The sequence below is a fragment of the Lichenostomus cassidix genome, chromosome Z, assembly GCF_008360975.1.
Source record: "Lichenostomus cassidix isolate B80296 chromosome Z, HeHo_3.0, whole genome shotgun sequence".
In the NCBI taxonomy this organism is placed as follows: Eukaryota; Metazoa; Chordata; class Aves; order Passeriformes; family Meliphagidae; genus Lichenostomus; species Lichenostomus cassidix.
The window spans coordinates 22,667,867-22,690,132 of NC_139511.1; the positions used below are offsets into that span (position 1 = coordinate 22,667,867).

Sequence of the window (22,266 nt, forward strand, 5' to 3'; positions counted from 1 at the left end):
CTAATGATGCTGTGCCAGAGTTAATGAATACATGGGATAGTCTGAACTGTGAGAACATTCTGAGAAGACATGAGACACTAAGCAGAAGCTCAGAAGCAGGAAAAGCTTTGAGTTTAACCTAAGTCTGAGCACACAATGCTGTCAGTGAGCAAACTAGATTTTTAACAGCCTTACATTACAGTATGCCAATGACTAAGGAAAAGCCCAATAAACCAAAACAACAGTAGTACAGAAGAAAGAAAAGAACTTGAAAGATGAAGTATAGAAAGAAAACATGAAGACGACATTGAACGATGAAGGAAGTTGCACTGGTAATTATTTTTTATTTTTTATAAAAGAAGTAAAAATCTTATATCAATGCTCAAGTTAGTGAACTATTAGAGTACCATTTGGCCACAGGCCTCTGAAAGACTGTTTCAGTTTGTCAAACTGTGAGTATTTTTAAAGACAAAAAAAAAAAAGGAATTGGAAATACCACTGGACCATTCCACACTCAAAAATCTCATGCTCCTTTCCCTTCTGTACTTAAATTAAATTCCAAAAATCAGCATTCTCCAGCTGTCTAATTGTTTCTATGAATATATCCTTCTCTCTTGAACTGCACATACATAAGTGCAACAAACACTTTTGGAATCTCCCAACATATCTGGAGACATCTATACTCAATTTATTTATTTTACGCAAACTGCAAGAATGATTAAATTAACAGGAAACTGGTTTTTTTCATACATTTACTGGATTGAGAACGCTTTAAATGTAAACTGTCTGCTGTGCTGTTTTAAACCACAAACAACTTACATGTGGTGCACTGCTTTAAACTTAGGTTTGAACTTCACCACACTTTTAAGTATCTGCACACTACAGCAGAAAAAATATTCCAGCCAAAAAAGTGTTGGTGGATAACCTTATTGACATTTGTTACAACAAGAAAAAACTGAAACAAACATAATTCTCTCTTTTTTTCACACTGCTAGCTGCACATTATGACTAACAGCTACAGGAATTAGTTTCTTCTTCATCTTTGTATTGTAGGCATGCTGCTGGTTCTAGCAGTTAGAGCTGATGTTTCCACAAAGGCAGCTAGAAAAAATAAAAAGGAAGAGAATATTTAGTCCTTGGTGTACTTGCTCTTCCACAAGCTACAAATGACAGTACTGTAATGATACAGTGTATGTTGATACCTTTCCCTCTATCATAAAAACAGAAAGCAGTACATTAAATAATTACTACCTCTATCACATTAACTGACATGCTTAATCAGTTGATTTTTCTCTTTCCAAAGGAATACGGTCCCAAAGCTGCAGCAACTGTGCTCCAACTTGCGGTTCCAGCTCCTAGAAATGATCAGGAAATTAGAAAAGTTAAATTAGAAAAGTTAGTAGCACTGCTGGTACTCTACAAATAGAAACTATTAATTACAAAATCATTAGAAGAGGTTGCTGGTGAATGCTTTCAGTCTTTCTGAAAGAGTTCGTTCCTTTTGCTGTTGTGACATATCCCTACTGTAAGTATTCCTACTACAAAGGCACAACAGGAGATTAAAAAATTCCCAATGAACACACCACCACAAGAACAGAAGCACCATATAATTCATGGCTTTTACAGGTCACGTCCTTATTAACTTAAGATCATTGTTCTCCACATCTTTTACATTGAATTCTGTTGTGTGGTGGAGAATGTGGAAAGGCAGGTCACAGACAATTAAGTGGCTCTTGGAAGAATCACAGTCATTAATATAAAAAATTTATTTTTGATATTTTTGAGATTCTTTAGGTCTTGAGAGCCACTTAAAAAAGAAGAACTGTCAACTTCAACGTGTGCTACGTTCCTTTCCTTGTTCTTTGAGTATGCTCCTTGCCTCATTCTTACAATTGGAGAGGTTTTGGGGAAACAATGAGAAGACCATACAAAAAGTTTAGCTCAAGAATCTTGTATCAAGATGTTTTGGGAGAGGACTGAGGAGAATGCAGAAAGTGCCACAGAGAATTTTTGTACCAATTCTTTTCTGGCTTTCTGTAGCTGCATTTAGCTACAACAAATTGGAGAACAGTACTAGGCTTTATTCTGCGTCAAATATCAAGATTCTCTTCAGGCTTTATGGAAAATGCAAACCTCTAATTATGAACAGTTATTTGGGTATGACAGACTATCTGATGCTAGGGAACACATATGAAGCAAACAGAAAACAAAGCTCCAGAAATTAAAAAAAAAAAGCAACACAACCATGTTTATTTTGGAAAAATCCAGCTTTGAATTTTTTTTTAAACAAACATCAAGCAAGAAACTGGTTTGATTTTAACAAATCCACTACTTAAACAGTAATTCTGCATTAGTGGAAGGTACAGCGTGCACCAAAGAACTGTGATTCAGATTAACACATATATGAGCACAGTTCATATATGGGTTCAAGACTGAACAAGCTAATAAACAAAACACAGTTCTACCAAGTAAAGAAGAATCTAGAAGAGAATAACTACCTGGCCATCTCTGCTTATTTGCACTTTCTTATTTTCATTCCAAGGGTTGAGCAAATGGTGTGCAAACTGAAAAGGAATGCTTTCTTTTTGGATCCACTCCACCTTAAATACACCTCCAAATCCAGCAGATCCCCAGTCCTGACTTTTCTCACATCCTATTGCTGAGCCCATTCTAGCAAAACCCTGAAAGTAAAATCAAAATATGAAAGAACAAACATAATGAGAGCATATCTGTTTATGCTGGAATTAAATAAAGGAGTGGACTTCATATGAAACTTTCATATTAGTTTCAAAGCAATTCAAACACACATGAAGCTGGATCTTATAAAAATATTTACACCTACAAAGTTAGAAGTATCATTTACTTTTTCCACTTCAAATATAACCTCTAGAATTTGACCGCAAAGGATGTCTTTCAATTCATCTATCACAATTACCACTCAAGGGTTTTTTTAAGATTTGTAACAGAGATTGAAAAACTGTTGTAAAAACATTTGAAGTGCAAGGTATCAAGATGAATGTTCCATGTCCATTAGCTATTCCTGGCTACTTGTACAAAATTCTTGCAAAAACCCATTCCTTCTTTCCCTTGTTCCCTCTCTCTTAGTGAACTTTCATATACAATGAAAAGTGTGTAGCTGTTCTCCAAAGAAAGAAGGTTTAGCTTCTTCGCTTAAAGTTCTTTCTTCAGTGAGGCTGAAAGAAATTCCAACAAGCCAAGTATTCAGAAAGAAAATGAACGAAACCACAAATCCAAGTTTGCACCTAACTTATTCAAGAATACCCTTTAAACATACACACACATACACCAAACAAACCAAAAATAAACCCAGACCACTCCCAATGTACCAACTGTTTAGGCAAATTTACTCCAGTTTTAACTTAGGAGTCCAAGAGATTGCAGTGCACTGCCTAAAGTTAAAAGCACACACTGCTGCTGTAAGTCATGCAGTCCTAGACAGCTCAAGCCTTAAATGAAAATCAGTGAAAATTAATAAAAAGAATAGAGGGAAAATAAAGGTGGAAAGAAAAGAGACACCTGAGACAAGAGAATATTATTAGCAATGTTAATCTCACATTCCCATGAAGGCCCAGTGCCATAGTCAAAACTAGAACAGCACGGCAACGTAATCCACCTAAATCCTGACTTCAGTATGTTTTCCCCTCCCACCTTAATTGTCTAAGAGCACTGCCAGAACAGCCCATTTTCAGATTCAACTGGCATGATGAAGATTACTTTCCAATATGGCATCTGCATTTGACAAATGATTGTACAAACACATAACATTTCACCACAATCCTTCAGTGGTACCACCACCAAGACCTCTGTATTTGGACTGGATCATTAAATTTAAAGTTCAGCTGATTTTTATGAATAGGTTATAATATATAAAGAGGTAAATCAAATTTTCTTTACTTGGAACAATTGAGTTTAGCAGGCTCTACAACACAGCTAGCCTGCAACATTGCACTAGCAGGTCAAGTCTTCAACTTTAAACTGGCCACCAATTTGTCAGCAAATTGTTGACAAATACTTCACTAAATGTGAAGTCAAAACAGTTCTGGAAGAATCCTGGCTGTAAATTTCCAGTTTCCTAACTCTGAGAAACTACAGTTCCAGCAAAACAGTTTTTATCAACATTTCTATTAAAGACATCTATGAGTTTCCTGGATTTAGAAAGCTGTGACTTGATTGTATTTTTTCACTTACAACATTTACTTTAGTCTGCAGAGAAACAGGCAACAATCTCCTGCTTTGTATGGATTTTTTTGCTTGTTCCATAGTTGCTGTTTTAAAGCATTTATGTATGGTAGAAACATTATTTTGACTCATTATGTCTGGAGGCAATTTAGTTTTATGCTTTGAGGGACTAACTGAGTTCATTAAAAGGGACAGTTTCAGAGAAGAATAAGGTACTCCCTCCTCAGCAACCAGAGACATTGGCACAATACTTATTAGAAGGTCAGAAGTCATAAGCAAAACCCTCCATACTATACATACACATTTGCTGTACTCTCCTAAACCATCAACCACCACCAACATGTGGTATCAGCTAAGGACTCACCTGGAAGTGTCCAGAACCTTGAACAGAAAATATTAAGTAAACCATGTTGCTCTCCCAAAAGGCTCCATTCAGTTTTCGTTCGTTACTTGGCGTAGTGGACCATATACCCTTCTGCTGAGAAATATCAATGTTCTGTAAATTGCTACTTTTCATTATAAAGTACCGAACTGGCATATTTTGTCTTGGTGAAGACGATTTGGAACTCTGAAAAAATCAAATTAAGAAATACAATAAAATAAACCACACTTTTGTTCCGAAGTTTTAAACATGTGAAGACAGACTTCCCTTCACTGAGCTCTTCCTGCCTCTCCAAGATTATACAAGAAACATACCATCAGCTGTTCCTGTCTAAATTGATTTTAAAGCATACTTTACATCTATTTTACATTTTAAAGCACTTTTCAAAGTTATAATTCATTCATGAGGAGCAGCAAACAATTATAGCAGAACAGGCTTAAATAGTCTAGTGATGAATTACAATTCTTTGAAGTCTGAGACACCTTCAGATGACACAAAATTAATCACCCTAGATTGTAGCCTGAAGCACATTACTTGAATCTCCATTTTTGGGAAACGAATTTTCTCCCTGTAACACTGGCTGAATTTAAAAAATATAGGGAGAATTATAAATATAACCTCACTAAAAATGTATGCTTTATTAAAATAATCATCAAAAAAACTGCCAAGCAGTCATAATGACGCAGATAATACAACCTTAAGAGAATCAATACTCATGTATGCTATTACAGAAACAGAGGAAGACAGAATCCAGAGTTCAGAAATGCAAGTACTGTATACACTGTCACCGTGTATTATACCAAGTTTCAAAAAAAAAAAACCCAAAAACCCCCCAAAAAAACCAAAACAAGACAAAAAAACCTGCTCCAAAATAGTATTTTTACTGTGTTGAGCTAGGATAACAAGGATATTTATTCTTTATTTTCAATTCAGAAAGAAATATCATGTGGCTGTTAATGAAAATCTAAGCTAGGTTCTTAATTTAGCAATACAATACCTGATAGTTGCTGAAAAATATCAGTAAGAGATTCTATTTATTTTGAAGAGCAGGGCAATATGTTTATGAGAACTCTACCTTTCCAGACATTGGAGAAGATGAACTAGCGCAGGAGCTACTGGTGTCTGCAGACTTCACTGATGATTGATCTGACCTGTCATCTGAAGTTTGTTTGGAGTGCAAAATGTTTTTTCGTTTGTACTTCTTTGGCTGGTGAAGCGTGGGACATGTAGACTTCATCAGAACTCTAAAAAGTGAAGGTAGATACATGACAGACCACAGGTTTTTCAAGAGGTCACAGAATAATTTATATCTACATAGCCTATTGGATGGCCACATATATTACAGTAATTCCAAAATACATTAAACACTAAATAGAAAACAAATGCATTCATTCTGAATGTTATGGTTAAATCTCTTCTGCTACTTCCCAAGGAGCACAGCTCATGAACAGTATTTCTGACTGACTTACCAAACAGCTGGCATACACAGGAAACACTTCTCAATGGAATCACAACTATGACACAGCATAGAAGAGTATCAAAACTTTCAGCTGTATTTATACTGTTTCTTTCTTCTTAATACTAGCAGAAATTTAAGTGATGCTTTTATAGGTAAATAAATTACAACCTGCAGTCTCTGGAAAATCTCAACAGCTTACTTTTCAGCATTAGAGGAGCCAGAGAACTCAGTTTCTGCTGTGCTTGTTCTGGTGTTGGTTGATCTCCACGTAGATGCTAAATTAAGATCTTCAGAAGCCACAGGTCTTGGCCTCTGACCAATTCCTGAAGGCTGCTGCAAACCTGCAGACTGTTCTTCAGCAGTTAAAACAGCCACAACTGCTCTTACAGTTGCTTCATCAACTTGAGACCACGATTTAGAAGGAGCTCGCATACGACGCAGAAATAAGCTATGCCACTTCTGTCTAAGTTGCAACAGCAAACCAGCAGCCTGTAATGAATTTCAGTTCCGTTAAAGACTAATAAAAATTAGATCACTTAGGGAAAGGGTACCCAATGTCTTTCCTATGAGGGAGCAGCTGTCATTCTGGCAAACTGAAAGGCAAGACTAAGGTCTCAGGGAGAGGGAGAAAACCTCAAGATTAAATTAAGCTGTTATTTTTTCTTTCCTCAGGTGCAAGGTAATTTCTAAAACATTTCATGCAGCTCTGCACAAAGCTTGAAATTCTGTTGTGAACACACAGGATTTTTCCATTTTCACTGTTTTTTTTTTTTAATTTAAAAACAGTCTTTTCATGTCTAATGCTCTTCCTGCCAATTTAGTCTGTTTTTATGGGCTCTTTAGTCATATTTGATGAAAAGAGCTCTTGTTACTCTACCTTCTAACACAGCTTCTCAATAACCTGATCACTTGTATCTTCAAAGGCTGGGGCTTTTTTCTTCTTTTTCTAAAATCTGACAGCAATATTCTTTCACTAGTTCTAGTTTCGGGTGCTCCATTTTAGTCAACCAACTCTAGTCAGACTCTCAGAGAAGGTAATAGACAATATGCCAGTGTGACTGTTCTCTCAACTTCTGCTCAAATTTTGGCTAACCCAACTCAAGCTAAGGCCTTGTGCACTGGGAGCAGCACACAGGCAATACCGGGGGCCACAAAGAGCAGAAGGGCCATTATGCAGCCACTACCATCTGCAGCTTGCTGTTCCCTGCAGCCATTTTCTTTTGTCTGGCAGTTTCTTTAGAATCTGCTAACTTATGGAAATGGATCAAACTGCCAAGCCGAAAATTGTAATACATCAGCTTACCAAAGTGCTTCTGAAGCAGATCCAACAGCAGCTGACTGCTGAGGCTTTCCTGCTTCCCAGTGTGATATGTGGGACAGCTGCACCGTGACAAAGGAAGAAGGATGAGCACTCTCACAGCTGGCTAGGTAACTAATTCTTTCTTCTTTTTTGCTCACAGGTGTAAGATTTGTACAAGGTGTTGTTACAACCCATAGGAAGCCCTACAACCTAGATGCTGAATATGTGAATTCATGCAATTGACTAACCTGGGCAAAAGGAGATTGAGCCTGTTTGTCTGGTTTTCATTTTTCTTACTGAACCCATGAAATAAAGGTTAACTCACAGAGTACATTCTCCTGTAAATTTGAGAGATGTGAAGGAACCATGACAGCCATTCTTTCAGCAAATTTTTGGTTATCCAACTCTTCTAGAAATCTTTTCGGGATGATCTGACATAAATATTCTTCTACATGAAACAAGCATGGAATTGATAGATTACTTACTTCCCAGTCCAGTCTGAGGTGCAGCCATTCATCTAGCTTCAGAAGAAATAAATCAGAAGTTGTTCTGTCCTCCATCTCACTGTCACTGCTACCATTAGATATTCCATCTCCTGAATCAAGTACAAAAGATGCATTAACATTTCTGTATTATTTACACTTACATACAAAAACTTGAATGTTACTGTATTACCACCAATAGAACAATTTTTCTTCTAAATTTTCATTTAAAATGTAAACATTTGTAAACATGCTTTTTAATTTCTGCATATACACCCCAGTGAAAGTCTTTGCTTCATTTAGGAGAACAAGTTCCCAGACCTCTTAAGGGACCTACTATGTAAACACCTGTACTGATGTGATCTGACTCTTCCATGTACCTTCATCAATAACAAGCCAGTATCAAACTTATGCCTAGATCTGTTTGGAAAACTACACATTGTTCTGTGCTTTATATCCCTGTATAACAGTGTATTAAAATCCCCATAAAGAAAAAATATAATTATATATGCACCCAGCTATTTAGGATTCTTTTTTTTTTCAAAGTGCAATTCAATCAGCATTAACACTTTTAAGGAGAACAGTTTAAGAGCAAAACAGGAAAGCTTCAAAATAGCTTGGACTCTTACTTCAAACTAATATTTGTACAAAACTGACAACACAGAATCCTCTACTACTTCTAGATAGTACTATGGTTAATTGTCATTAAAATTATCAGTAGAAAATAATCTTTAAAATGCGTATCAACTGGAAGCTACATGATTATTTGCCATATTAATTGTAACTACATTATTCAGTTTGAATAATCTGGTTCAAAGTATCAAATAAACTAGGCTGTAGAGAAAACATACATACTACACTTCTCAGTGTTAGTACTGCTGTTAAACATTGTGGTTGTGTTTTTTATTTCTTTAAAAACTGCATTGAAATTTATGAGACTCCGGAACTGTAAAAGTGTAACTTATAGATATGAACTTACAAGGATTCACAAAACTCAGATATTTGTGACAGAGCCTATAAACTATTATTGAACAGCTACAGGAACTATTTACAGCTCTGTCATTTTAAGAATTAGCCAAAATATGTAGAAAGTATACTTGAAAAATAAGCCTTCCAAATCACATACTAGTATATACCAATGGACACATTCCAAATCCAGACTCCAGTATACCTTGACAGGACGAAGATGCCTCTAAAGCATTACTTGGTAACCTAGCTGGTCCGCAGAAGAGTGCCACCGTGATGGGTGTTACAACAGAACAGCACCTGATGTTTGCTATCCTGTGAGCTCTCGTCATTTCGTCATATATGAGCCAGTCTGTAGGGAGTGCCTGAACAGCTGCAGTTTGGCCATTCACTGGGGGAATCTGTGCAGGAGCAAGTAACACTGGGCTATTTCATCCTCTATGTGTAATGAAAATAAATTTTAACTTAATTCTTACTTTAGGTATGTAGAAATGAATACATAAATATTTACCTATACATGAAAAAAGCACAGCAAAATTCAACTACATTCACAAGTTACCCGACCAACTTAGGACAAAACATTTTGCTTTAAGAGGATCTAAAGAAATATCAGTTTCAGAGCGAAACTTTTTCCTTCTACAATGAGCAGAGACTGTAACATCTTCAAAATACTTCTATAACTAGCTTTTTCTTTTTACCACTTTGCCTTGTTCCACTTAGTAGGACTAACTGAAATAACAGAAAAACAAATGAACTCCAATTTTTCATTCTATCGCCTGCCAGAAAAAAAAAATTCTACAATGTTCAAAGTGGCTTTACCTTTTTATACTGAGGTTGACTAAGAACAGAGGTAGGATGAAATCGCACTTTCTTCTCCTTTGGTCCAGTTAAAACCAGCCTCTCTCTGTCTACATGCACAAGATTGGGATACATCCCAGCCACTAAGGCAGCTTTAACTACAGCCCAGTTTTCAGAGTTAGAATTAGCATCTCTAATATCAGCTCCTCCTCTGGCTCTAACAAAACCTGAAGAAAGAGAGAGGTCAAAACTTTATTTTTGATTTAAGATCTATTTGTATTTATTTTGTATTTAAGATCTATTTTTTTGCTTCTCAAAAGGAATTTGGAAAAAAAAAGTGAAATAAAATACAAATTGGTTGCATTTTTAACAACTGTCAACATTAACACCACCAAGAAGAAACCCTTGCACTGAAATCCTTCCTGGTAAGGGATTTCATACTAACATAGAATAGAATTACTTTCTGCAATACTTCTTTACTTAACAGCACACTAGAAATCACGTAGTTTAATTGTAATGTGTTTACAGCTTAGCTGAGTGGGCCCTGCTCAAAACCAAGTGTAGGTGAACTTTAAATGAACAGGGGAAGAACAGAGAAAGACAGGATACCTTTGGATAAAGGATGAGACTTTGAAGGCCCCCAAGGCTGGCTCAAGCTGGAATATAAGAGCAGGTAATGGGCTGCCCATATTGCACATGGAGAAAGAATCCAATGAGGTGGTAGAAGACCCCAGGCCATAAACTGCCATTGGATCAAGAGAAGCATGCAAGGCACATGCAGATCATGTGAAGATCAGGCACACTGACAGTAAGGGTATAAAGGCCCAGAGATTTCTTTATTCAGGACACTCTCACAGACATCCTGCTTGAGCTGAAATTAACTGACTCTGCCTCAGAACCTAAGGTCTGAACTCAACTTTAACAACTTCCTCAGGAAAAACTTACTAGAACACAAAAATCCAGGGAAACATGTCTCTCACTGCAGGACAGCAGGATGTTGAACAATCAGAGTGCTTTCAGTTATACCAGCTGTTCCCCAGCTGCATTTTCTCACCCCAGCATCTCCACCATGCCCAGAATGAATATGTATTAGTCTTTTTCAACTTAAGGAAGACAATGACAAGTGAACACTATTCTTGTTACAATCCTAACTTCAAAATTATGTTAGAACTTTTTCCAGCCTATTTACCTGAGGCTCTAAGCTGGCTAAGCAACTGTGTTCTCATTCCTACAATGATTTCCATTGTGGCTTGAGACAGGAAGTTCTTTTCACAGAAGGCTCTCTCCCAGCCATCACTGCGTGCCTTCTGCCATGCCTGTAAAGAATAATTTTATAACATTTGCCTATTAATTTAAATATCTAAAATTAAAAAATGAGTATTTTCAAGAATTACATTTAGATCAACAAAATTAACCAGAGTAAAAGCACCAAACCTAATTTTTTTGTTTAATTTAATAACCTGATTGTTTTTTGTTTCCCTGCTCCCTAACCTAGACATACAGTAATTATGTTATTTAAAGTTCATTATGTTATTACAGAGATCATTATGTCAAGATCGCTATTTCAAGTTACCCACGCAGCAGGACATAAAGCAGCATCTTGCTGGAACTTTCAAAATTTTGAAAAGATCAGCCAAAATGTGTTCCCTCAGAAATTTGTGAGTCCAATATACAGGAAAGGCATAGTCTACCATTCTACATCCAACTTGACTGGTATATCATTTACTCTGGTGTGTGATCTGCTGTGAATAGCTCGTTCTGACAGGATACCTGAAAAGCCCTGAGCAGCACCATGTGGTCGCTGAATGTTCCCGCAGTAAAACGCTTCCTACACAGCATGGCTGCACGCTTTTGAGAGGCCAGCGTGGGGAGCACAAAGGGGTCTCGGTAGGCAAGAGCACAAGCAATGGTAAGAACAGGATCCAGGCACTTCAAAACAACAGCGCACAACACCATTTTACCAAGGTGTGGCTCCACTGGCAATTCAGTGAGATGATAACCAAGTTCAGTGAGATCTTCCCAAGGGTCCATGGCATCTATAGTCTGTTTGAAAAAAGAAAAAAAGGAGGGAGGTAGGGACAAGGGGAAGAAGAAGAAAGAGGACAAAACTAATTTACAATGAAAGCAGAAAAGATATGAATGCTGCACATTACCTAGAATTGCTCCCAAAGACTAAAGAAACAAGTCAAACTACTGACAGTTCAAGAAGCGATTTTACAGTAGCCTCGTCCCTTAACATTGAAAAATGCATACACACACACACACAAAATAAAAACAAACAAAAATACAAATCATCCTTAAGTAACTGAACATGACCTTCAGTACAATTAAAACTCAGTAAGATATGTTACCACACCACAAATACCAATTAAACAGAATTCCCATGTAAATGTACTCCTCTGCTGACCTTGAGCATTTGCAGAGCATTTTTCACAATTAAAGCTGGTGGAGGATCAGGAGCTTTCATAAGAAAGTCAACAATTGGACAATTAATTGGAGCCAGAAGTTTCGTGTGTAAACAAAGCTCCTGCAAGTTAAAAAGAAAATAAATATTTTTAAGGTTTAGGAGAAAAAAAATACATCAACCTCTTTTTGGAGCTGTTAGTATGGTGTGATGATAATTCATTTTTTACAAGTTATAACTTCTGAGTGAACACGTACCTGAAGAGGCATTCTTAGAAGTTCTGGAGTCTGAAATTCCAACATATTCTCAAATCGGAGCCTGCTGAAGAGACGAAAACAGACTCCAGGCTGACAGCGCCCAGCCCTGCAAAATAAAATAGGGGAAGCTGTGAAAATTAGAATTTCTTTTTAAAAAAAACCCAACCAAACAAAGAACAACCCACACAAACTTAGAATGCAAATACTGAAGAAGGTTTAAGAGAATGGCAATGTTGTTGTTAAGAGGAAGTCCCACACATGAATTTAAAGAGTTTTCCAGTACAGTAATTATTTCTGACAGCATGGAAAATGATATAATTTTATTAGAAATAAAATTATTTCTAATAATTATAATTTTAACCCTACACTGAAAAATCTGGACAAAAATAAGTAAGGCCTATCTAAGTAAAGTGGTATCAGTTTTTTCCTAACTTGAGATCAATCCAAATCTCAGCCATCCTGTGACATAAAGTATGTAAGTTGCAAACTTTATTTCTTCCTCTTCACATTCCCCAGCCAGAAGTTACTCTAGATGTAAATGGTAGGATGAAGACCATACAACATGTGAATGAAGGAACAGAGATGGTAAATTCTCACAATTCATGCTCAAAAACCTGGAAGCTAGTATCATGTCTCCAAACAGGCATTTGTTGCTGTCTACATACATAACTTCTCAGCCCTTATCCACTGTTCTGCTAAGAGTATGATCATGGCCTGTTAGGTCATGAGTACTTTGGAGATGGTCAATAAGGAATCTCTGCTCTATGTCACTTTTAAAGGGATGCCAGGGTATCAATTAAAAACTAGCAGTGGGCAATCCTTTGCCCAGAGACAAGTTACTGTGGCTGCAGGTGTTACATGGCAGAAAGAAGTTCACAGGGGAACAACTACCTAGACCTAATTTAAGTTCTGGGATATTCCTGAGTGTCACTTCTCTATGTGTTGGGAAATTATTTCAAGAAAACATATGCTGACTGCAGGAAAGAAGTATTAGCCACTGCCCAACATGATACTGGACTAGGCTAGAAACATTACCCTGTGTGGCTGCTATAGGTTTGTACTTTACTCTTAACATACAGGATGGCAGACATCTGCAAAATAAAAATCAGTATGAAGCATTTATTACCTGCCTTTTCTCTGGATAGCACTGGCTTTTGAAATCCACACCATTTTTAGCATTGTAACACAACTAAGTGCATCGTAAGACTTCTACAAAAGCAACACAAGGAACATAAAACCAAGATTAAACATAGTATATCAAATAAGTTATTAATGAACTATTAGCAGAAGTTCTCTAAAAACCAGAAAAAACAATTTGACCAAACACCAGCAGCTTCTGGAACAATGGTATGCTTTGAAGTACTTCCTTTCAATTGAATTTACAGTACCTGTTTTGCATTATCTTTGTGCTACACAGTTTCCTAAATGGAACTTTTTCTAGTCAATAGGTAATTGTGAGCCAATAAAAGATATGGACTGTGTTCTGAATTATAACGAATCAGGAAAAAATATGTTATTACATTGATTAACAATTTTGTCTTTGTTTCACTTGGAAATTACACCCCTATTTTCCTACATTTGACTCAAAATTACAGAAAAATTGTATTACCATGAGAACTTTAGAGATTAACCATGTATCTCCCCTATGAAATCCAACTTCATTTTCAATGAAGTATCAAAGGTCTTAAACTACCTCATTATGCTATGTCACTTTTCCTTAACAAGTAGTTTGGGAATGGGCATTCAACACATCAGAAAAAATACTTAAAAACTTTATGGATTAGATTTGGACTTGACATGATAGTAGGACAAATGGAACTCCCAGTGCTGTCTGAAGTCTCAGGAAGACAGTGGTCTAAACTAAACAGTTTTAACAACACAATCAGAAATTCTAAATTAAAAAAAAGAAAGATATGTCAACATTTCAAACTACAGTAGTTTTTAGAGGGTTTATTAACCGCTGGCTATTCACAGTACTTGTAATAAAACAAATGAATGTCAAAACTTCTCAGTGAGTTTTGTTATTTGACACACACTTGCTCTCAGCCTACTAAAAGAAAACAGTACTCTAAAATTTACATATTATGTATTATAGAAAAAAACTAGGAAGTTTACTTCTCACAGAACATTTTAACCAGTCGTACCTCTTTCACCTTGCCTGAGTCAATAACAAATACAACATCATTGACAGTTATGCTGGTTTCTGCAATATTTGTAGAAAGAATCTGCAAATAAAACAAGAAACAACCCAAACTATGGTTAAAAGCGAAGACAAAATATATTAATATAATATCCAACAAAGTCCTCTAAAACTTACTATTTTCCGCACACCAGGTGGTGGACTTTTAAGCACTTTCTTCTGATCAAACGTCTGCATATTTGAATGAAGCATGAAAACCTGGTATCTAATGGAAGCCAAAGAGCACATTTAGAGCATTTCTAAAAAAAGCAATGAAAACCTCAACCATGGGAAAGAGAGGCTTTACCTGTGAGCGTCATCAGCAAATCTCCTGTCATCAAAAAGAATACGGTCCCTCAGGCTAACTATCTCATCATATCCAGGAAGAAATATCAAAATCGCTCCTGAAAAAGAAGCAGGTTTGCAGTTAAGCAGAAAATTCACTTAAAATATGTATCGGTACTGTGAAAATTAGCACTTGGAAGGTTTTACCTACTTAGTGTTTCCAAAAGAAGGGCAGGATTCATCAAAGGCCAAATGCACACTAATTTACTGGGAGTGTGTATGTATACCTACCAGCCTCACAATTATGACAGATGTTATAAAGTAAGTGCATAATGAGGTCCAGATCCACTTTTTCATCATCAAAACTGTGATGATAAGCTGTCAACAGTTCTCTGTCCTCTGCACTAAGGTCACTACCACTTGTTCGGACCAGGGAACTTTCATCCAGATTTCCAAATCCTGCTGAAGCACTAAAATAGACAAATGCAGAGACCCGAGTCAAGGCTGCTTGTTTTGGGTTTGCATTCAGCCACCAACTAAACTTAAATCATCACCAACAAGATTACTCCCTTTGAATTTTAAAGTGTAGCAGAACAGCACCTCCAAAACACTAATACCGTTCACTGATTTAAGTGTAATCCAACAAAGCATGAAACTTCAATTCTTAGCATTAATTTTCTTACACTTAATTGAAATACACCCATAAGCAAAGCATCAGAACTCAAAAGTATAAAGACACCCCTTGTTTACCTGTTAAATAAAAAATATTCAAAGTAAATGTATTTCCCAAAGATTTTCCTCCCATAAGCAAGTACTACACAAACAGAAACTACACTAAGAAGTGTTCTAGAAAGAAATTGGTCTCTTCAAAATGGTAGCAAAACTATGACAACTGTGAGTTAATTAAAAACCAATTCTTGAATGGCCTAATGTAAAAGTTACTTCTATAAAGTTTCTTTAATATAGCTCCTGTGTATCAGCAAATGTACACATAAAAACACAACCTATTTGTTTCCAAAATAACCATCTGAAATTAAAATGGTACATGGCAGAATCAGCATCTCTGTCTATTTATATGTGTTAATATACTCACATCCTGCCTAGACATATAATCATGATAGCAATGCCCACATCAAAATGATAAATGGTAATAATATGAAAGAAGTCTATACTGTATTTATCCTAGGACTTGGACAAATATAATCACTGTGCCATTGAATACAAACACAGTATTTTTAAAAAAAGCATGTTTTTGTAACATTCTTAAGTCTCAAGTAAGTCCTGCTATTTAGGTCAGATTTAAAGGCATAATAGGCTAAAAACTGCTGTAATTAAAAGACAAAATGCAAACTTCCCTTCAACATTTCCCTTCAACTGTTTCTGCAAAATAGTTATAGTTTACCTGTAGGATTCCAACAGGTCAACAACCTCAGTCTGTCCAAAGTGCTTAGCCCAGTCCACAGCCATCCTGAAAGAGTTACACAGAAATCTTTCTTAGATTTCTCACTTCAAAAGAGACACAGCCCAAGGCTCTGTAATTAAGAATTTAATTTAGAATTTCCAGAATAAAATGTGATGAACAGAAGTTAGAAAATGTTCAGACTGTCAAAACCTCCGATTGCTTACAGCAGTCTGTTAAGTTAGCAATTACTTTAAATGTTACAGAAATTTCTCTCTCATTAGTATATTGACAAATAAATCTATCTTTTGGTTTGTTTATTTGTTTTTACCAGCCATTAGATGACTTGCAGTGGATACTTGCTCCCATACTGATCAGCTGCTCTACTTGACTCAAAAAGCCTCTCCCTGAAGCAACCATTAGTGCAGTCACACTGGTTTCACTGTGCCTGTAATCAACTGAGAAGTACAAATAAATGAACAAATGAAGCAGCAAACCCAATAAACACATTCTTATTTTTTCATCTAAATGTGGTATGAATGTGAGTAATATGACTTTTAAAATGCAGACCAAAGAGAATTTGTTTTCTCACTTCATCCCACCACTCAGTTCATGTGAATTTAACACTACTTTAGACATGCTGTAACATTTGTTAATAGTTCAAAACAAGTGCAAAAAAAAACCCTAAACAATTTATTAATTATGCTAGTTCTATTGACTTTTCCAACAGTCAACAGAATTCAAACATAACAACGTTTGAAACTGGAGATAAAACAGCCACAGAAATTAAACTAATTTTGTTTTTTTCTTATGTAATAAGATTATAAACTTACCACTGACATTTTCAGTTAAAATGAGATGGAACACCTGAGCAAAGGCATCAATATCTTTATGCAACCAGATGTCAGAAAGACAAGAATCCATTTCTTTTATTAACCACGGTTCAAGGCAATTCACATCTTTTTCAGTCTGAAGAGAAAAAGCAGTATTGAAAAATGGATGTCTTCCAAGACTTACCTTTACTCTCATAAATTACACATGAAGCAACTGAACAGTTACTTTTCCAAGTAACAATCAGAAACCCAGCTTTCAGGTACCAGTTAAAGCATTATTTGTATCATATGCAAATACTTTAAGCAATGGCAGTTTGGCCACTTAATCTTAAAGAAAGTTATGTACAAACCATTGTAACTGAAAAGGAAACTTCAGCTAGAGTAGCTCATAATAATTAAAAAAACCCATCTATAAAATATGCTATTATCCTTTGACAAATTCTAAAGGAGTAGTATCTTCTGAAAACAGTTTTTAAAGCAGATTTAAGCATATCTCCCAACAAAAGGAAAAACTTACCAGCTGATTAAATACTGTGTCAGCACCATCGCCCAACAGATTACACTCTTCAGCTGCCCTTCGGACAGATTTTGGTCTCTCACGTTCCAGCTTACTGTTATTTTCTTGAGCAGAACACCACTCAGTAAGAGTGCTTTGCTGTTTTTCTTCTAGAATGCATTAAGGATTTTCATGAAGTTTTACAGTCGTCTTAATTATCCATTAATTTCAGTTAAAAAAAAGCTGTATCAAGTCACAAAGTAAAAACTATTTGATTTCTTCTTTAATCTAAAACTTTGTTACCAGTCCAATATAAATTCCATGATTAAGAGCATCCAAAATGCACCACTGCAAACATGTGCTATAAAAAACAAGGTAAGAAATACCACGTGGCTGCTTAACACATTAAGCCTCAAATTCGCTGCATTCAAATGAGCTTCCTAAGTAGCTACCTTCCACGTAATTCTCAGTCCAGTTTCTCTTTTTCCAGAAGTGAAATACCATAGAGCAGTGATGTAACTCCTGCATGTAACAACTAATTCTTGTGTACAAGTAAAAGAAACAGTGGAAACCATCAGTGCCTCAACTGAGCTTTCCTACCCACAGTGATCAAGAGCTGAGCACCATGACAAATGCATGGTTAGGATTGTATGTTACAGCATGTTACAGGAGTTTTGGTTTGTTTTTTTTTTTTAATACTCACTAGGATTATTACTTTCAGCTGTCAGGAAAGCTTCTCAAATGTTGTAATCAATATACTCAAATATTTAATCAATTGAAAAGAATCCCCTATATTTGGTTCAACTATGTTAATGCTCCTGAGCTAAGTATGGTAAATACATCCATGTCTGAGGAACGCACTGAAAAATGTTAATAATAGAAACTGATTCTGCACAAGATGTACAAAACCCTGCCTTGTCTAGTGGCTGCACTTTTATTTGCACCTATATGTCAGCATACCGTATCTTACGTTTCTACAGTTTTCGTGAGGGCAAAGCCCCCAGTTGTATGTAATTTTACTTCATAATAACTATGAAAAGTGTAACATTTATCAACTGAAAGAAGAGTACAACCACTGAAAATAAAAATCTTTTTTCAACCACAATCTACATCAACAATGTAAACACAGTTTTAAAGATACTTGCTGCCATCTAATCATGTCTCATTTAACAATCTGACTTTAGAAATTAACAATCTGACTTTAGAAATTAACAATCTGACTTTAAAATTTCAACAGAGAATCCTCCTATTTGCCGTCCAATCAACCAATGAGAGTCATTGCAAGCCTTTACAATTAACAAGTCCACCAACCTTGCTGCTTCTCTTTTTTGTACTTTACCATCTCTTTGTTTGTATATCCAGTACTTCGTAAAATGTCCTCCAAAAACATCTCTTTAACTTCAAAAGGTCTTCCTTGGACTAAAAGTAGAAATAATTCATGAAAGATTAGATATTCTCTAGCTTCACTTAAAACGTTAGCTCTTAAAAGTAATTTCTATAGACAAGAAAAGTGAATTAAATATGATTAGGGCCTGTTTAAATGAATTCTTGTATTCCTTGAGAAGTTTTGTAAGAGTATCCTCACTTGAGTTTATTTTCTTTAAGTGACTGGGCCACAAAAAAAAAGAAAAAAAAAAAAAAGAAAATGCCAGCTGTGGCATAATGCTTTGCATTAACCTCTTCAATTCTTTTAAGTGCTAATAAAAAGAGATATAAGACTGACAGTTATTTACTGTAATTTTATCAAATGAGAAAAACAGACACTTTTGTTTAGGTGTACAAAAAATAATTCACTGTGTCAGCCACCTGAATTACATAGTAAGAGGAATTAGGTTGTTTTAGTGCAAGATCCCACAAGCAGACTGCCACGTTTGTATTCAACTACATTCTTGCATGAGAAGTGTAAGAGGACACGGACTTCTCTCCATGTCCTCAAGTACTGCAGCCAATTTTGGCTTTCCTTACCAACTATTTCCCATGGTCTTTCTCTCCTAAGATTTTACCGTGATTTCTCTTTTAACATCACTGTTTCCTAGACTTTATTTATGAACATTAAATTATGTTTTTACACAGCAATAATTAACATCAATTTTAAATTTCTGGTTTCTTAGCAGACATTTACCACAGCTAAGTTCACATCACCTAGGACCCTTCCTCAGAAAGGACAAGCTAAAATTCACATACTTTTATAAGCTGTCATGGAGGAAGTCTTCTAACCCTGATCACAAACACTGTGTACTACAGAAACCCACAACCTAAATATGTTGGCTCCTGTGGTCAGGATTGTGTCAGCTATACAGCTGAAGAATCAAACCTTTTTTATGACAATAACAGACAAAGTATGTAAACCCTCTCCTTTTAACTCTTAAATTAAAAACCAGAGAAATCACATTTTCCATTGTGATTGTCCTGTGATTATCCTGTTACCCAGTATGTTATCCAGCTAACAGTATTAACCACTGTGGTATACTGGAGAAAGAGACTGTAAATCATAAATCTATTGATCTAAAAGGATGAGAAGCTACCAAGAAAGTAAACTAGAAAGCCACACGAAAATTACAATGTGGTTTTTCTTCTCCAAAAAAATTTGCCAAACATTAAAATTATGTGTAACCTCCAGATTCCTGCCTCCAACAAGAAGCAAGCCTCATTTTCCTAGGCAAAAATTAAAAACTGAAAACCAGAAATGAACACTTGTATGTGTAAATAAGCAAAAATAATTATTTCTCATGAACATCCCCTAAAATTAAGTAGTGATTTTCGAGAAAATTTTAAACAAAGCAAAGAATCAAGTGATTAAAACATAAATACCAATTTGCCTAGGACTGTATTTCTGAAACGAACAGATACAGTTATCTGTATCTGAGTTTTTCCAGTAAGTAGAAGCAATCTCTGAAGCCAGAACTAGAACCTACTGGAATACACTAATAGGTACCACATTCTTGTAAATCCTATGGTCTGTATCACTATGCAGACCAGCACTTCAAGAACCTTTTCCTCCTTCCTGAATTGAACATGGCAGCACATCCCTGCATGTACAGAATGCCCATTGATAAAAAACACTTCCCTCTGAGGTAGATGCAAATAGTTAAGAAATAACAAACATGAGTAAATAAAGAACAACCATTGATGTAACTGTCAGTGTCTTTATCACGTGTCTTTACTCAGAATGGTTTGGTACAGTTCAGTAACATCTATGAGTCTCAGGTACACTGAGATTTAAGATTTTTCTTAGGTACTTACTGTGTATTACTGGGCAACATCCAAAATATCTAATAAAAAGATCAGCATCTAGAGCAGCACTAGAAATAATTAGTTTTAAATTAGCTTGGCTTTGCAACACGTCTCTCAGTTTTATTAGTAAGAAGTCACTGAACCTATCCCTCTCATGTACTTCATCCTGTAAGACAGGAAAGAAAAGCAAAGAGAAAAAGAACAGATAATTATCACAGGTCCAAGATTCTAACTTTTTACAAATACAAATTTTTTTTTAATCTAAAATATGTCATTTGATGGTACATCACAAAGGCACAAAAATGTTTAAGTTCAGCTTAAGAAGGACTTTTCAAAAAACTATCCAAATCTAAAAATACTTCAAAAAGTTTTATAAAGATATCAGAGCAGACGGCGCTGTAATGCACATCCTACATGGACCTTAACTTCAGAGATCAAAAAGAATATCTGAAACTTCTTTAATTCTTGTACTTGAATCTCATTTTCAGGATAATGCCATTAACTGCAAAACCTACAAATCTTATTTCTATAAAATCTCCCTTTACAACTGATAAGCATTTAAAGAACTATATGATACCACATAATGAGGAAAAAAGATGCATTTCTTAGATCCATTAAATCATGCACAAAGCTTATCATTAAGGTATACGACTGATTAATCACCTTTATCTATCTTCTGTTTAGTTTTATATTCTGCAATCAGAATATAAAAATCAGATATGAATCAAGAATTCAAATACAAGATTTGCAGGCTGAAGCCATGACTGCATAAATCATTCTTGTACTTTTTTCCTCCTTGGAAAATAGACAGGCACCTAAAATTACCATGTTTTTTTTCTGTTTTCAGCAGTGGAGAACTTGCAGTAAACATTCTGGTTCTACTGACTTATCAAACTCCACAACAGGAAATTCAAATAATCATACATGAACACAAAGAATTTGCTAGAAATCTGACTACATTTTATCTTGAAAACATTGGGCAAACAAAGGGACTGCAAACCTGGTACTGCAAAATCAAGTACATGATAACAGAAATTCTGACACACTAGCACTGAACCACATCTACGTAAGCCTCCCGAAGGCTTTCCTGCTGACAGAGGAAATTCAGAAAAATTTAGACCTCTGCTCTCCACAATCACAGCACAGTGCCAAAATTAATTATTGGCATGAACCTAAAATAAGATGCATTTACAAGAAAAAAAAAAACAAGCAACAAACCCCAGAACATGCATACTACAACAAAAAAAATCATCAACTCTTGTTAATGTGGATTCTAACTTAGCAAAAACACCTTAAATGTTCACCAAATTAATACAGAAAACTAGGATCCCATCTTCCAACTAACAAGCAATACATACTTCCCCATCTCACATGAAATACAAGATCCTTACCACAATAACATGTGTCACACTTGACAGGGTGCTGTCTCCTGCCATCAGCGTGCGCAGCAGTATGCCATTAGTGCAAAAGGTTACCAGTGTCTTTGGAGAAACCCTGTCAAACAGTTCACAAAGATGCTTCAGCTTTTTTCCAGCATTTAAATGCTGCTTTCCACTGTTTACTGAAAATCAAAGATTAAACAGCTCCTCACCAGATGTGGAATGACAGCTCTG

General features: G+C 35.8%; 1 protein-coding gene across 3 annotated transcripts in view; it reads right to left on the reverse strand.

Annotated features, from left to right (window-relative positions):
* Positions 1 to 299: 299 nt before the first annotated feature.
* The window catches only part of LOC146424509 (3'-5' RNA helicase YTHDC2-like), a 29,987-nt gene continuing 8,020 nt past the window's right edge, over positions 300 to 22,266 (reverse strand). For 2 of the 3 annotated variants that reach the window (XM_085043520.1, XM_085043522.1), the window contains exons 6-31: positions 22,045 to 22,147; positions 20,663 to 20,819; positions 18,731 to 18,838; positions 17,441 to 17,589; positions 16,924 to 17,059; positions 16,422 to 16,548; positions 16,094 to 16,159; positions 14,983 to 15,161; positions 14,714 to 14,810; positions 14,545 to 14,632; positions 14,372 to 14,452; positions 13,354 to 13,436; positions 12,228 to 12,333; positions 11,974 to 12,093; positions 11,337 to 11,609; positions 10,756 to 10,882; positions 9,588 to 9,793; positions 8,974 to 9,169; positions 7,806 to 7,915; positions 7,323 to 7,400; positions 6,220 to 6,509; positions 5,637 to 5,805; positions 4,544 to 4,747; positions 2,478 to 2,660; positions 1,231 to 1,334; positions 300 to 1,080 (exon numbers count right to left, since the gene is read on the reverse strand). In XM_085043520.1, the coding sequence (XP_084899646.1) occupies positions 1,254 to 1,334; positions 2,478 to 2,660; positions 4,544 to 4,747; positions 5,637 to 5,805; positions 6,220 to 6,509; positions 7,323 to 7,400; positions 7,806 to 7,915; positions 8,974 to 9,169; positions 9,588 to 9,793; positions 10,756 to 10,882; positions 11,337 to 11,609; positions 11,974 to 12,093; positions 12,228 to 12,333; positions 13,354 to 13,436; positions 14,372 to 14,452; positions 14,545 to 14,632; positions 14,714 to 14,810; positions 14,983 to 15,161; positions 16,094 to 16,159; positions 16,422 to 16,548; positions 16,924 to 17,059; positions 17,441 to 17,589; positions 18,731 to 18,838; positions 20,663 to 20,819; positions 22,045 to 22,147 (3,517 nt within the window). In that variant the 3' untranslated portion in view covers positions 300 to 1,080; positions 1,231 to 1,253. The remainder of the gene's footprint in view (positions 1,081 to 1,230; positions 1,335 to 2,477; positions 2,661 to 4,543; positions 4,748 to 5,636; positions 5,806 to 6,219; positions 6,510 to 7,322; positions 7,401 to 7,805; positions 7,916 to 8,973; positions 9,170 to 9,587; positions 9,794 to 10,755; positions 10,883 to 11,336; positions 11,610 to 11,973; positions 12,094 to 12,227; positions 12,334 to 13,353; positions 13,437 to 14,371; positions 14,453 to 14,544; positions 14,633 to 14,713; positions 14,811 to 14,982; positions 15,162 to 16,093; positions 16,160 to 16,421; positions 16,549 to 16,923; positions 17,060 to 17,440; positions 17,590 to 18,730; positions 18,839 to 20,662; positions 20,820 to 22,044; positions 22,148 to 22,266) is intronic. The other variant, XM_085043521.1, reaches the window with a different exon arrangement.